Below are 16236 nucleotides of genomic sequence, written 5' to 3' on the forward strand. Positions count from 1 at the left end.
GCGACGTGACACGGGGACGTGCTGGGAGGGGTGACACGCACAGCCAGCAAAGTTGTCCCAGGGGTGGCACAAGGGCCACCACTGTCTGTTTTTGAGGGTATATCTTGCCAGGCCCTGTCTCCACAGATGAGCTAAATTCCTTTAGGAAATAAAATTTTTGAGGGTATAACTCGCCAGGCCCTGTCCCCACAGATGAGCTGGGCCACCATTTGTGTTTGAGGGTATACTTTGCCAGGCCCCATCTCCACAGATGAGCTAAATTCCTTTAGGAAATCAAATTTTTGAGGATATAGCTTGCCAGGCCCTGTCCCCACAGATGAGCCGGGCCACCATCTATTTTTGAGGGTATACCTTGCCAGGTTCTGTCTCCACAGATGAGCTGGGCCACCATCTATTTTTGAGGGTATACCTTGCCAGGTTCTGTCTCCACAGATGAGCCAAATTCCTTTAGGAAATCAAATTTTTGAGGGTATACCTTGCCAGGCCCTGTCTCCACAGATGAGCCAAATTCCTTTAGGAAATCAAATTGGAAGTTTGCTAAAACGATCTGCAAGGTTTGTCATATGTAAGAAGCTTAATTTGATTACACCAAGAAGTCATATTGCTATAAAGTGGGTGATAAGGAGTAACATTTAAATGTTTTCTCCTAGGAAATGAAAGAAATAACAGGTATCCATAGTTAATGAGCCTAGGATTTCTAGCTCTTGAAAGTCAAGTTTATCAACTTTAGAATTATCAATATAAGGTCAGATTTATCAACTTTAGAATTACCAATATAAGTCTGGTGTTTCTGGCTGGGAGTTGGAGATACATGATGATCATCATGTGCTGGCAGATCTCACACAGTGAGGAGTCAAAGAAAGCCTGCTTGGCCTTCCTGCTTCAGGCATTCCTGGGGCACTGCTGGAATTGGAGAGGAGTTTAGAAAGCTCCAAAAAGCAGCTTTGCTTTCCCTGTCTGAAGTTGCACTAAAATCCACGTGAAAAAGAATGTGAATAATCACAGGGACTCCCAGCAACAGCTCTGCCAGCCAGCTGGTGCCTCCAAGGGTGATTCCAGCACTTCTCCCCGTGCCCGTTCCTGCAGCAGCACAGGTGGCAGTGCCACCTCCGGGTCACATCAAAGTAATGGGGCAGAGCTGGAGCAGATGCAAGTCCCTGTTACTCCACCAAATGTTGCAACTGAGGTGTTTGGAGGTGTTTAGGGACAGATGGGAGTGCCTGTGTGCACTTGGAAGATGTGAGTGCACGGCTCCTTTGAAGCACGTGTGGAGCAGGGATTGTCTCATTCCTGAAAAATAGAGTCAAATCCATCCAGGAAAGCACGAGGCTCGTGGGCCCAGGCACTGCTCACACACAGAGTGAAGCAGTTGTGAAATTTTCCCCACCCAGTGCTCAGAGGTCCTGAGGAATCAAAGCCATGTGCATGAAAAGGCTGAGAAAAGCTTCTCAAGTTCAGGTGAGCCACCCTGCTCGCTCAAACCCCAAGGGACAGGGCTGGCCAGCCCCCACTGATCCCTCTGGAATATACCTCGATCCCAAACAGAGTTAGTGCAAGCTCAGCACTCAGGAAATCCATGTGAGTGAGCAGCTCAACAAAAACACAGGGCTCACCTCTGGGAAAACAGCCTGCTCATCACAGCCCCGCTGTCCTACTGTTCACTGACCTTTGGCTGCAGGCCTTGACACCAAAATCCAAACAGAAAATAAGGGAATATCCCACCCCCCAGGCAGCCCTGGTGCTGCCTCTGGCTCTGTTTGATGTCCTCACTGCTCTGTTCCACCCCAGGCCTGCCCAGAGGCTCTCCGTGGCTCCTGCCATGCTGAGGGATGTGGCACCCACGCCTTTGGGCTAATCTCCTCGTGTTTATTCTTGCTGTCACAACACCTCCTTGTGTCCTCATTCAAGCTGAGAAATAGATGTTCCCTGTGACAACACAGAGCCGGGCCAAGAGCAGAGCTCAGGGATGGCTCTGAGAGCCCACGCCGTGTGGGCAGCTCAGAGTGCGTCAGCATGTGCTGGAGGAGGGAGGACATCACCTTCCTCTGGGGACAGGGCCCTTCCAGGGTCCCTGTGGGGACACAGGGCCCTTCTAGGGTGCCCATGGGGACACAGGGCCCTTCCAGGGTCCCCATGGGGACACAGCTCCCTTGGGAGTTTGCCTGTTGGATTTCAGTGGGTTTGTGGGTTTGGGTGTGAACTCTCCTCTCTGCTCAGCCCCACAGAGGTTCTGTGCCCTCCTGGGCAGAGCATTTCACCTGAGGAGATAAAACAGCTCTCAATTCACTGGGATGGGGCTGACAGAGGGGCAGGTGGCACCACTAAGCCTGGCAGCCCCAGGATCTGAGTATTGTCACCTACAGGGTCACCCCACCAGGGCAGCTGCAGCATCCTCTGTCTCTGGTACCTGGCACATGCTCAGCTTTCTCTGAGGTGTTTTCCCTGCCTGGACACCTCTAGCCATGACAATTTTCCTCCTCTGACCCTCTGTGGGGGGACTTGAGTCCCTTCTACCTCCTCCAGCACTCCCAGCCTTAGGGATTTGGTTGCCTTCCTCTGCCTTCAAAATATTTCTCATCTATGACTCTGCTCCCACCTGAGGCTGGAGCAGACAGGTTTGGTGCTCACTGGTCCATCTCAAGCAGCTCAGGAGCACACTCCAAGGGGAATTAAAGGGAGGCTGGAGCTTTGCTGGGTATAAACTCACTTCTCCTGTGGTTAATCAAAGCCTGGTAAGGCTGGGCCTGCTGTGGCACATCTTTGGGAAGTCCCTTTGCAGCATGGCTGGCGTGGTTCTGACAGAACTTTGATCTGCTGACAGATGGAATCAAAACAAAACTTAAATTGGAGGCAGTAAATGAGGAGGCAGCACCAGGAAAGCTCTGCAGTCACAGATACCTGTGTGCATTTCCCCTGGTGACAGGAAAAGGCCAGTTCTGTTGTCAGCACTTTGCTCAAAACCCTCGCCCAAACAGAAAACAACTCTCAGGGTGAGGAGGCAAATGAAGGAATTCACATGGCAGTTATGGGAACGTCACTCCATATGGCAGTTATGGAGCTGCTCCAGAAGTTTAGGGCCAAGGAAAAGACCAATTCAGCTGTGATCTGTTCCACATTTAGCAAATCAAATGGCTCAAACACAGATCCATGGCATGAAGGGACCTCTCTGTGAACTGCTGGACAAACAGGAGGCAGCGTCACAGGAGGATTTTCTTAATGCCTTCCATGACCAGCTCTAACCACATCCCTTCCTGAGGTTGCATAAGCCCAGCTTTTGATCAAAATCCTTTCCTTCCTCCCAAAAATAAATGTAAAACAACTTTTAAAAACAAATGCAGCGATGATGAAAGATCAAGACACTGATTCATGTCCCAGAAATAATTAATTTTATTCATTTTACGTAAGGAAGTGGCAAAGGGATTGACAGCAGATTGCAGTGAGGTGAGTCACGAGACTGGGACAAGGATGTGGTGCACCAGGTGGGATAACTGCAGCATCTGAGGATACAGCAAGTGTGGAACAGCCAGAATCACTGAATATCCCAGGTGGGAAGGGACCTGTGACGGTGTTCACAGGGGTTTTAGGATGAGGGAAGAGACAAGGATCTGACTCCATGTTTCAGAAGGTTTGATTTATTGTTTTATTATATATATTATATTAAAACTATACTAAAAGAATAGAAGAAAGGATTTCATCAGAACGCTAGCTAAGAATAGAAAAAGAAATAATGAACAACAAAGGTTTGTGTCTCAGACAGAGTTTGAGCCAGCTGACTGTGATTGGCCATTAATTAAAAACAACTCTATGAGACCAATCACAGATGCACCTGTTGCATTCCACAGCAGCAGATAATCATTGTTTACATTTTGTTCCTGAGGCTTCTCAGGAGGAAAAATCTTAAAGAAAAGATTTTTCAGAAAGTATCACAGCTACAGGGACCCACAAGGATCTCAAGTCCAGCAGCAAAAGCTTGGCTGGGAGTGACTCTGCTTAGTGCCATGATCCTGTCTCATGAAATCAAATTTATTTATTCAAAGGATGATTTACTCAAAATGTTCTTCCCCCTGAGGCTGCTGGGCACTGCCCAGGCTGCCCAGGGAATGGTGCCAAGGCTGCCAGAGCTCCATGAGCTCTCAGGGGTGCTCAGGGTGGGGTTGTTGGGGTGTCAGTGCAGGGACAGGGGCTGCACTGATCATCCCTGTGCGGTCCAGCTCTGGATGTTCTGATTCTGTGATACTCTCCTATAAATAGGCAAAATATCCAGGTGGTTCTTACAGCTTTAATTAGCAGCAGTGTGAGTGTGACTCTGTGCCCAGCCTCTGGACCCATTGAAGCAGCTGTGTGAAAAAAAAGTTTTAAAAATTTAATAGTAATAAATGGTTATAAAAATAGTAATACAATTAGAGTAATAATAATTTGGACAATTTGGATTAGGACAATATGAGACAATAGAAACAATGAGTTACCAACAGTCCGGGTACCTTTTTCTGGGCAGCACGAGCCTGAAAAAGGACACAGTTAACAGAGGATTAACCCTTAAAAACAACAGCCTGTTGCATACTCATACATCTCATGCATGATGCATAAATTCCATTCAAACACAGAATTCTGTCTGGTCAGTGTCAACTTCTTCCTCTGAATCCTAACTGAGCAAGGTGGGAAAAAGTCCGTTTCTTCTGATAATGGGGCAATAAATTCTTTTTCTCTGAAAGATTCAGGTGTCCTGCGTTCTTGTGGCTGCGTTCTTGCTGCAAGTCCTTTCTTTAGAAAAAGTATCCTACATAGCATAGTTTCTATTTTAACATTTTTTATAACCTAAAATTATATTTAACACAGTACTTAAGAGAATTAATACAGCATTACTTTCTAACACAACACATATAATATTCATTTGAATATTTGCGAAAAGCCAGTCATAAAATACATGCATTTTTCACAGGCAGGGCCCGGCTGGGCCGCGGGGCAGCCAGGCCGCGTTGCCATGGCGACAGCTCCTCCTCCTTCCCGGCGTGCCCCGCGCCCGCACGTGACTTCACACCCGGAAGTGTTGCCATGGCGGCGGGCGCGCTCTGGGGGCTCGTGGCCGCGCTGGAGACGCACCGGGGCCGCGACCGGGCGGTGAGTGAGGGGAGGGGGGGTTTGAACCCCCGGTACCGGGCGGTGAGTGAGGAGGGGGTCTGAGCCCCCCCCGGTACAGAGCAGTGAGTAGGGAAGGGGTCTGAGCCCGCCGGTAGCGGGACTGTAGTGACCCACCTTTAACGGGAATGAAGCACCTGAGGGATTCCTAAGTGCTGGTGGTGGAAAGGAATGACCGAAGGCGGAGGGGGCACAAACAATCCGAGTTTTATCGGTAAATGACGGGATGGAAACGGGAATGGGAGTCCCGGAGTACAGGACAGTGGGAAGAGAAAGAGAAAGAGAGAGAGGAGAGGAGAGGAGAGGAGAGGAGAGGAGAGGAGAAAGGAAAAAGGAAAGGGAAGGGAAGGGGGGAGGGGAGGGGAGGAGAGGAGAGGGGAAAGGGAAGGAAAAATGGGAAGGAAAGGGAAGGAAAAATGGGAAGGAAAGGAGAAAGGAAAGGGAAGGAAAAAGAGAAGGGAAAGAAAAGGGGAGGGAAAGGGAAAGAAAAGATGGATGGATGGATGGATGGATGGATGGATGGATGGATGGATGGATGGATGGACGAGCAGCCCCGGTTCCAGCACCCTCTCGTGCCGTCCCCAGGTCCGGGCTCTGTCCTACGGCTGCCAGCTGGCGGGGGCAGCGCTGCCCGGTCCCGGGGGGCTGCCCGGGGGGCTCCTGGCCGCCTCTGCCCAGCTCAGCTCCTGCCGCACCGCCCTGCGCCTCTTCGACGACCTGGCCATGCTCCGGCACAGCTGCAGCTACGGGCTGGGCCCCGAGGTGAGAGCGGCCCCGGTGCTCCCGGGCCGGGCCCCGAGGTGAGAGCGGCCCCGGTGCTCCGGGGCGCTCCCGGTGCTCCCGTGCCCCATGTGCCGCTCTGTGCCCTCCCGCAGGGTGAGGACGCGCTGGTCCGAGGGCTCTCGGTGCTTTCCAACGTGGCCAACCAGCTGTACTACCCCTGCGAGCACCTGGCCTGGGCCGCCGATGTCGGCATCGTCAGAGCCGCCTCCCAGCGCTGGTGGGCACGGAGCACGGCGCTGTGGGGCTGTGCCCTGCTCCTGGGCATCCTGCGGTACGGGATGGGCACCGGGGGGTGTGCCCTGCTCCTGGGTATCCTGGGGGCTGTGCCCTGCCCTGGGCATCCTGGGGGCTGTGCCCTGCTCCTGGGCATCCTGGGGACTGTGCCCTGCCCTGGGCATCCTGCGGTATGGGATGGGCACTGGGGAGTGATCCTGATCCTGGGCATCGTGGGATGGGCACCGAGGGGCTGTGCCCTGCCCTGGGCATCCTGTGGTACAGGATGGGCACTGGGGGCTGTGCCCTGCCCTGGGCATCCTGTGGTACAGCATAGGTACTGTGGGGCTGTGCCCTGCTCCTGGGCATCCTGGGGACTGTGCCCTGCCCTGGGCATCCTGCGGTATGGGATGGGCACTGGGGGGTGATCCTGCCCTGCCCTGGGCATCCTGCAGTACAGGATGGGCACCAGGGTGATCCTGCCCTGGCAAAGCTGGGGGAGGTGCTCTTCTTCCTCACTGGAACTGGTTGTGAAAAAGGGAAACATAAAAACTCCTCGTGTTTGGTGCTGTAGGAGAAATAATTCTGTGCTTTTCAGATCGCTGAGGATTTTGTTCCAGTTAAGAAGAAAACTGAGGCAGCACAAGTGGTAGGATTTCCCTCTGTGGTTGTAGAGCTGATCAGGCAATCCCAGAGTGGTTTGGGTTGGGAGGGACCTCAAAGCCCATCCCACCCCCTTTCACCTTCCACCATCCCAGGCTGCTCCAAGCTCCTTCTAACGTGGCCTTGGGCACTGCCAGGGATCCAGGGGCAGCCACAGCTGCTCTGGGAATTCCATCCCAGCCCCTCCCCATCCTCACAAGAACAATTCCTTCCCAATATCCCATCCATCCCTTCCCCTCTGGCAGTGGAAACCATTCCCTGTGTCCTGTCCCAAAGTCCCTCTCCATCCTTCCTGTCAGTTCTCATCTGTGGCCATCACAAGCTCTGAGGACACGCTGGATTAATGTGGGAAATGGATTTGGAGGGAATTCTCAAAGCTTGACAGAAGGCTCACACAGTGTCAAACCTTGAGATAAGAAATGCTGACTTTGAAATGCCAGGGAACAGCACAGACATTGCTGAGAGAGAAATGGAACTAGAAAGTTTCAAAGGATGGTTTTGTAAATAAGATTAGATATTTTGGAGAAATAGAACTATGAAAGATGCATTGTAGTAAGACCCATGAGGGGTAATTTTGGCTGATTGGCTTTAAGGCATTTACAGCATGGTGTGGCTAAAGCTGATAGGCCAAGAAATGTTTATAAAAAATTGTAATTAGGAAATAGTTAATTTCTGATGGTGATGGTGTGAATTATAACATCTGTATTGTCTCACCCTTCACATGAGACTGAAAATGGACTAAAAGTTGTTAAAACACCTCTCAGTACCCCCTCTCTGGGTCAGAAAAGGTTTAATCTGACAGACTGTCACTAACTCCACCTTTTCTCCCAGCAGCCCTTCACCTCAGAGGCAGCAGAAGCTGAGAGCCCAGGTGAAGGCTGAACTTCTGAGCATCCTCATGGACACAGCAGATCTCTGCAATGCCATCCACTGGCTGCCTCCAGGGTTCCTCTGGGCAGGAAGGTTCCCCCCATGGCTGGTTGGACTCCTGGGCACCATCTCCTCCCTGATTGGAATCTACCAGGCATCAAGAGGAGCAAATTCTGAAGCTGCATAAGCCAGAACTGAGCTTCACAAGCTCAGTTTTCACATGGTAAAAGTGCCTTTGGTGAAGCAGGGTGTAGTTTAACTTTCCTGGGTTGATGATTGTCCTTCCAGATATCCCATAATTGGGATGGAATCCAGATACCTGTTGCAGAGGAGATTTTTTGCAGCTGATAATTTTTATCATTCTTCATCAGAAAAATAATTCAGGTGAATCCTCTGACAATCAACAATGGGTAAAACTGAGGGGGAAAGTTGCTTCTATGTGTCCCAAAAGATAAATGCAACCTGCCAGTGTTGTTTGCCACTTAAAGGAGCAGAGTGGCCACGGTTCTGTCACAGAGAACTGGTAAGGGAAGAACCCTGGGAGCTCCCACTCTGGGCTGGGGGCTGCACCTGAGCCAGGGTGGGACCCCTGTGCTGGGAATTCTCCAGGTATTGGTGTTAGGGCTCAGACAGGAGCCAGCAGGGTGCTGTTTGTGTTTCCTCAGAGGTGAGAGGGGCAGGAATTGCTGCTGGAAGCAGCGTGGACCTTCCTAACCTGCCTGTCCGTTTGAGGAGAAATGTTGGGAGTGGAAATTCCCGTTCCAGCTGTGCCTTTGTGCGATGCCACCGGGTGGAGCTCTTCCACCAGGCTCCAGCAGCCTCCAACAGAGCTGTTTTCATAAATTTCCTGCTTTTTTTTTTTCTTTTTAATAAATCACCTTTCAAAGGAGCAATCAAAGCGAGCTGGGGTTTGCAGTTCCAGTTCTGGGCGTTGCCAATAATAAACGACACAAATGCTTCAAAGGTGGCCCTGAGTGATCATTCCTCCTGATAACAGGGAGAAGTTCTTTCTCTTTGCTTCTGGAAAGCTCCAGAGCATTGTTGCTGTGTGAGCTGCAACTCCACATGTGCCACCAGCCTTCCTCCTTGTGAAAAACGCCAATCAGTTTTTTTTAAATTTTAAAAGTTTAATAGTAATAAAATGGTTATAAAAAATAGTAATGCAATTAGAGTAATAATAATTTGGACAATTTGGATGAGACTATAGAGACAAAGAGTTATGGATGGCAAGGTACCTTTTTCTGGGCAGCATAAGCCCGAGAAAGGACACAGTTAACAAAGGATTAACCCTTAAAAACAATAACCTGTTGCATATTCATACACCTCATACATGATGCATAAATTCCATTTAAATACAGGATTCTGTCTGGTCAGTGTCAACTTCTTCCTCAGAATCCTAACAGCGCCTTCGAGGCAGGAAGAAGTTCATTTCTTCTGATAATGGGGCAATAAATTCTCTTTCTCTGAAAGATTTAGGTGTAAAGATTTAGGTGTCCTGTGGCTGCCATCTCAGTGAGAGTCCTTTCTTTAAAAAAAAGTATCCCACATAGCCTAGTTTCTATTTTAACAATTTGTTGTAACCTAAAATTATATTTAACACAGTACTTAAGAGAATTAATCCAGCATTACTTTCTAACACAACACATATAATATTCATTTGAATATTTGCAAAAAGCCAATCACAAAATACATGCATTTTTCACACTCCTGCTGCAGTAATTCCCAGTCCCTGCCTGCCTGCCATGGAAATGCATCCTTTGGAAGGAGCTGTGCTTACTGTGGTGTCCCTGCCCCCAGCACAGCACATGCTGCACTTCCAGGAGCTGTGACCTTGCTGTGTGGGGCTGCTTTTGGCTGGGCACGGGGAGCTGTGTCCTGCCTGTGTTCAAAGAGCACAGGGAGCCCTGCAAACTCTTTATCCTTTGCCCTTGGTGTTTATCTGGACCTTCACCCTGCAGTGTCCCTGAGGATGTGGCTGTGCTGGGCATTTGCTGCCACACTGGCAGGATTTGGTGCAGCTCAGGGCTCACCTGGAGTTTGTTTATTCTTGTTTATTCTCTCCTTTTCTCAGTCCTGTGTCTGAACAGGGGGATCCCTGCTGGTCCTGTCACCCACTGTGGTGATTCCTGCTGCAGTTAATAAATCAGATTTCTCTTGGTGTTCTTAACCCCATTGAATCATTCCTCCAGGACTCACTGGACTGCTCAGCACAGGACAATACTATTAAGTATTCATATACTATTAATACTAATGCTATACAGGACAATTGTAGCTCTGCCAATTTAAAAAAAAAAAAAAAAAACAAGAAATCCTGAATAACCTCTGATGCCAAATTAATAAACATCTTAACCATGCATTAATTTTAATGTAGAGAAAGGAAACTGTAAACTGCTCTAAGTGCAGTCTACAGTGCATTTCCAGTGCATTTGCTTCATCCATTCCTCAGCAAATGACCTTAATTTACAGCTGGAACATGCAGAGATAAATCAAAATTGGGTAATTCAGAATTTCTGGGATTTGTATTTTTTTCTTGAGGTGGTTTTGATCCCTGCTGACACACAGGGTTTAAACACCTGTGGTGTCTGCTGCTTCTCCAGGGCAGCACTCACTCATTTTTAGCAAAAGGACTTGTGCAGGCAGACCCGATCCTCCCAAAACTTGGTGATTTTCTTCTCTTTTCCAATGTGGCCTGTGAAAAATGCATGTATTTTATGATGGGCTTTTTGCAAACATTAAAATAAATATTATATGTGTTGTGCTAGAAAGTTATGCCGTATTAATTCTCTTAAGTAGTGTGGTAAATATAGTTTTGGGTTATAACAAAATGTTAAAATAGAAACTATGCTGTGTAAGATACTTTTATTAAAGAAAGGACTCGCAGTGAGATAGCAGCCACAGGGCACCTGAATCTTTCAGAGAAAGAGAATTTATTGCTCTCTTATCAGAAGAAACGAACTTCTTCCTGCCTCGAAGGTGCTGTTATGATTCAGAGGAAGTAGCTGATGATGACCAGACAGAATCCTGTGTTTGAATGGAATTTGTGCATCATGTATGAGGTGTATGAATATGCAACAGATTATTATTTTTAAGCGTTAATCCTTTGTTAACTGTGTCCTTTTTCGGGCTTATGCTGCCCAGAAAAGGTACCCGGACTGTCTGTAACTCTTTGTCTCTATTGTCTCATATTGTCCTAATTCAAATTGTCCAAATTGTTATTACTCTAATTCTATTACTATTTTTATAACTTTTAAAAATTTACAAACAACTGCTTGGCGTTGTTCACATGCTCCACGCATGAACATTTGCTGAGCAGGCCTGGCTGCTCCGGCCGGGATCTGCCTTTGTCAGCAGCCGGGATCCAAAGGGCGCTGCCGGTCCCGGCGCCGCTGCCCCGTTTATGGCCCTTTATGGCGGGGTGGCTCCATCTGGCAAACCCGGGAGCCTCAGATCCTCCGGCCTGGCCCCCGTGCTGCGATGTCCGGGCCGTGCTGCGATGCTGGGACCGGGTGACACCGAGGGACACCGGGGGACAGCGGCGCACGTGGGGAGGGGACTCGGCCACGCTGCCCGCGGGCAGGGCGGGGATCAGCGCACTGCGCATGCGCGCGGCTGACCCCGCCTCCCATTCACAAAGAGAGAGTGCCGCGCGCCGCGGGCGCTGATTGGCTGCGAGGCGGGGGGGCGGGGCCGGAGCGGGGCGGCCACGCGGCGGCGGCGGAGGGGCGGCGGCAGAGCCGGAGCGGAGCGGGAGCGGGCGGGACCGGGCACCGAACCGGGTACGGGATACCGAGTGCGGAACCGGGTATGAGATACTGGGTACGGGATAGCGGGGACCGGGTACAGAACCGGGTACGGGATACCGGGTACGGGATAACGGGGACCGGGCGGGACCGTGTACGGAACCGGGTACGAGATACTGGGTGCAGGATAGTGGGGACCGGGTACGGAACCGGGTGCGGGATAGCGGGGACCGGGTACGGGATAGCAAGGACAGTGAGAAACCGGGTACGGCATCGGGTATGGGACAGCGAGGACTGTAGAGGAACGGGTAGGGAACCGGGTACGGGATAGCAGGGACCGTGTAGGGCCGAATACGGAACCGTGTGCGGGACCGGGTGCGGGGTAACGGGGACCGCGCGGAACCGGGTACGGCATAGGGGGGACCGTGAGGGACACCTGGACCAAGTGTGGGACCGCGGGGGCAGGTGCGGGACCAGGTGAGAACCGCGGGGCCGGGTGCAGAATAACTGAGTCAGGCGCGGGACAGCGGGTCCGGATGCGGGACAGAGGAGCCAGGTGCGGGACCGCGGGGCGGGCTGGGCACGGGCATCACCGGAGGCGCACATCGCCCCCTCCCCGGTACTACCTGAGGCCCGTGCGCTGCACGGTTCGGGATCTCCCCGTACCCCGTTTCGGTCGGTGCCCCGCAGCTGACCGGCGCTCCCGGTGCCCCGTTCCGGGACGGCCCCAGCGCGCTCCCGTTACCGGCCGGTACCGCGCTCCTCCCGGCCGTGCTGTGCCGGCCCCGCGGCCGCGCTGCCCGTGCTGACTCGCCGCTTTTGCCCCGCAGAGCAGCCTCAGCACAATGTCCGTCAGCAGCCACGAGAACCGGAAATCCCGCTCGAGCTCGGGCTCCATGAACATCCACCTCTTCCACAAACCGGGCCACGCCGACAGCCTCCTCACCCAGCTGAACCTGCTCCGCCAGCAGAACCTCTTCACCGACGTGGTGCTGCGGGCAGGGAACCAGAGCTTCCCGTGCCACCGCGCCGTCCTGGCCGCCTGCAGCCGCTACTTCAACGCCATGTTCAGCGGGGGCCTGAAGGAGAGCAGGGATGCCGAGGTCAACTTCCACGACTCGCTGCACCCCGAGGTGCTGGAGCTGCTGCTGGACTACGCCTACTCAGCCCGGGTGCTGATCAACGAGGAGAACGCCGAGTCCCTGCTGGAGGCCGGGGACATGCTGCAGTTCCAGGATATCCGGGATGCTTCTGCTGACTTTCTGGAGAAGAATCTTTACCCTGGGAACTGCCTGAACATGCTGCTGCTGTCCGATGCCCACTGCTGTGAGCGGCTGCTGGAGCTGTCCTGGAGGATGGCCTTGGCCAACTTCACCTCGCTCTGCAAGACTGAGGATTTCCTCCGGCTGCCCAAAGACAAACTGCTGGAGCTGGTGGAGAGCGAGGAGCTGGAGGTGGAAGACGAGACTCTGGTCTACGAAGCCGTTATAGGCTGGATCCGCTACGATTTGCCCCGGCGCCACGAAGTTCTGCCCGAGCTGCTGCGCTCCGTGCGCCTGGCCCTGCTGCCCGAGTCCTACCTGAGGAAGCAGGTGGCCTGCGAGAAGCTGGTGACCAGCCACAAGCTGGGGGAGGAGATCGTGGCCGACGCCGTGCGCTGCAAAATGAAGATCCTGCAGAACGACGGGCTGGTGACGGGCTGCTGCGCCCGGCCCCGCAAGGTCAGCCAGGCCCTGCTGCTGCTCGGCGGCCAGACCTTCATGTGCGACAAGATTTACATGCTGGACCACAAAAGCAGCGAGATCATCCCTCGTGCCGACATCCCCAGCCCCCGCAAGGAGTGCAGCGCCTGCGCCATCGGCTGCAAGGTTTACATCACCGGCGGCAAGGGCTCCGAGAACGGCGCTTCCAGGGACGTCTGGGTCTACGACACCCTCCACGACGAGTGGGCCAAAGCTGCTCCCATGCTGGTGGCGCGGTTTGGCCACGGTTCCGCCGAGCTGGATCACTGCCTGTACGTGGTGGGGGGACACACGGCCACCAACGGGGCCTTCCCGGCCTCGCCCTCCGTGTCCCTCAAGCAGGTGGAGCACTACGACCCTCAGCTGGACAAGTGGTCGCTGGTGGCTCCTCTCCGGGAAGGCGTCAGCAACGCCGCCGTGGTGGGAGCCAAGATGAAGCTGTTTGTTTTCGGGGGCACCAGCGCCAACCAGAACAAGCTGCCCAAGGTGCAGTGCTTCGACCCATGCCAGAACCGCTGGACGGTGCCCGCCAGCTGCCCCCAGCCCTGGCGCTACACGGCCGCCGCCGTGGTGGGCAGCCACGTCATCGTCATCGGCGGTGACACCGAGTTCTCGGCCAGCTCCGCTTACCGCTTCCACAGCGACACCTTCCAGTGGTCCAAGTTTGGGGACGTCACCGCCAAGTGCATCAGCTGCCGCGCCGTCACCTCGGGGAACAGGCTCTACGTGGTGGGCGGCTACTGCGGGGCGCAGCGCTGCAAAACCCTGGACTGCTACGACCCCTCGTCCGACACGTGGAGCAGCGTCACCACCGTGCCCTACTCGCTCATCCCCACCGCCTTCGTCAGCACCTGGAAGTACCTGTCAGCCTGAGACCTGCGAGGTAAATAGCTGTGGGTCAAGAGCTCCTCCGTGTCAGGTTAAAATTTGAGGGGAAGATGCATGTGGCTCTGGACTGGAGTTGTCCTAAAGAAGAGCCTTGTATGAGTATTGGCTCCTAAACTTCCAGGCTGGTAGTGTGGGATCTCAAAGCCCTGCAGGAGATGGTGGGATCTGAAAGCCCTGCAGGAGATGGTGGGATCTAAAAGCCCTGCAGGAGACTGGGGGATCTAAAAACCCTGCAGGAGATTGGGGGATCTAAAAGCCCTGCAGGAGATGGTGGGATCTAAAAGCCCTGCAGGAGATGGTGGGATCTAAAAACCCTGCAGGAGATGGTGGGATCTAAAAGCCCTGTAGGAGATGGTGGGACCTAAAAGCCCTGCAGGAGGTGGGATCTAAAAGCCCTCAAGGAGATGGTGGGATCTGAAAGTCCTGCAGGAGACTAGGGGATCTAAAAGCCCTCAAGGAGATGGTGGGACCTAAAAACCCTGCAGGAGATGGTGGGATCTAAAGCCCTGCAGGAGATTGGGGGATCTAAAAGCCCTGCAGGAGACAGTGGGGTATAAAAGCCCTGCAGGAGATGGTGGGATGTAAAAGCCCTGCAGGAGATGGTGGGATCTAAAAGCCCTGCAGGAGAGAGAAGATCTCTCTAGGTGCTGAATCGCTGCAGGGAGAAGGATCAGTGTAAATAACAAGACTCTCAACCTGGCATCTTGCCCCGTGCAGAGATTTTGGGGAATGCTGCATGCAGGGATTGGGTGTCGTGGCTGGGTCAGGAGGCTGCAGGAGCTGGTGTTTGTGCAGGCAGGCTGTCTGCAGGAGCTGGGACAGACCCCGTGGTGCCACCGGCTCCAGCTGCTGCTTTTAGCACAGCCTGCTCCTCCTGGTGCCACACTTAATCTGCCAGTGGCACCCAAATGTCTTGTGGGACGCCAGGGCTGTGAGCTGGTGCCAGAACAAGATTATAGCTGGGACTTAGTCCCAGAATGGTGGGTAATTGCATTTATAAGACAAGCCTTGTCTATGTATAAACACAGGGTTTCTCTGCTTCTAATTATTCCCTGGTGTCCCTTTCATGCCATTGCTTTCCTGCTACACAGAGATTGACTTTCAACATTTGCAACTGGAATTAAATCTTTCTAAAGGCTTTTGGCAGAAACTATGCCAGTGAATCACAGACCCTGCAGGGTTTTCCTTTTCTCCTCGCAGGAGTCGTGCTGTCTAAATAAAATTATTTACTGTAATAAAATACCCAGTGATACCTTTAGAAAATTCCTGGCTGTGGAGGGGAATCGGCAGGCACGGCTGGGATTTCTCTGGGGTTTGAGGCCTCAGGAGAGGGGTTGGGGTGGCTGTGCCCTGCTCTCACAATGCTCTGCTCTGCACCACAGGTTTCTCACCTGATTTTGCCAAGTGCCTCCCTTGATGAGGACCCAGATGGAACACACGGGCAGCAGGAGCATCTCTGTGAGCTGGGTGCCACCAGCAGGGCTCCAGGAAACTCAGTTCTGGCTTTGAATTGCTTCTGCAAACCCTTGGTCAGGCCAGGGAGGGGACAGGACCTCCTTGGGCTGGCAGCTTGTGCTGTCCCCTGAGACAGCAAAACGGTTTCCAAGCGTTCTCCTAACTCGTGTGATCTCAGAGGGATTATTTTGGTTTCAGAGATGCTAGAAAGGAGAAAGGAGACTCCTGGCCAGCTGCAGGACTGCACTGCTGGCACTCACAGCAGCCAAGCAGCAGCCTGGGATGTCAGAACACGTGACAGTACTTTGCCCAAGGGCTGGTTCTGCACATTTATTTCTTTTTTATACAGCAGTTTTGTGTGTTTATTACTCAGCCTGGAGCTGCTTCAATAAATCTGAATAAAATCCACCGTGTCCCTTGCCTGTTCTGTGTGCTTAAGGTGCAGTTTTCCCAGCCCACACTTGAGACCATATTTAGTAGAAGAGTGAGGAGCATTCCCTGCTGCAGTGCAAATCAAGGGCTCAGATCTTCCTGTGCCTTTGTAACTTGGGACTGAGGAAAGCTCAGATCTCACACTGCCTTCTGGCTTTGAAGGAGACACAAATCTCTTCGAAACTTCAAAGATTAAGGTATTTTCTGCCCTTTCCTGGTCACTGTGTACAGAGTGGGGTTTCCTCATTATCCAAAAGAATGGGAGAAGGTGCTGCTCCTTCTGTCCCAAAGGGCAGGTGTGCTTCAGTGCCTGG

At 52.5% G+C, this 16236-nt stretch overlaps 2 protein-coding genes across 7 annotated transcripts; both read left to right on the forward strand.

Moving 5' to 3' along the window:
* Positions 1-4986: 4986 nt before the first annotated feature.
* PEX11G (peroxisomal biogenesis factor 11 gamma) lies at positions 4987-8605 on the forward strand. 2 transcript variants are annotated; one of them, XM_064734418.1, is made up of 5 exons: positions 4987-5118; positions 5722-5898; positions 6012-6190; positions 6731-6781; positions 7627-8605. In XM_064734418.1, exons 1-5 carry the CDS (start codon positions 5053-5055, stop codon positions 7850-7852), a joined length of 699 nt encoding a protein of 232 aa, XP_064590488.1. In that variant the 5' UTR covers positions 4987-5052; the 3' UTR covers positions 7853-8605. The 2 variants fall into 2 exon arrangements, with proteins under 2 accessions (XP_064590488.1, XP_064590489.1); XM_064734419.1 differs by having other exon boundaries at positions 7630-8605.
* A 2773-nt stretch (positions 8606-11378) lies between these two features.
* Positions 11379-15889, forward strand: LOC135458932 (ectoderm-neural cortex protein 1-like). Of its 5 annotated transcripts, none has more exons than XM_064734422.1 (3): positions 11379-11467; positions 12236-14030; positions 15418-15889. In XM_064734422.1, exon 2 carries the CDS (start codon positions 12251-12253, stop codon positions 14018-14020), a length of 1770 nt encoding a protein of 589 aa, XP_064590492.1. In that variant the 5' UTR covers positions 11379-11467; positions 12236-12250; the 3' UTR covers positions 14021-14030; positions 15418-15889. The 5 variants fall into 5 exon arrangements, with proteins under 5 accessions (XP_064590492.1, XP_064590493.1, XP_064590494.1 ...); XM_064734423.1 differs by having other exon boundaries at positions 11385-11441; XM_064734424.1 differs by having other exon boundaries at positions 11428-11467; positions 12241-14030.
* Positions 15890-16236: the final 347 nt, after the last annotated feature.

The sequence above is a fragment of the Zonotrichia leucophrys genome, chromosome 28 (assembly GCF_028769735.1).
Source record: "Zonotrichia leucophrys gambelii isolate GWCS_2022_RI chromosome 28, RI_Zleu_2.0, whole genome shotgun sequence".
Taxonomy (NCBI): Eukaryota; Metazoa; Chordata; class Aves; order Passeriformes; family Passerellidae; genus Zonotrichia; species Zonotrichia leucophrys.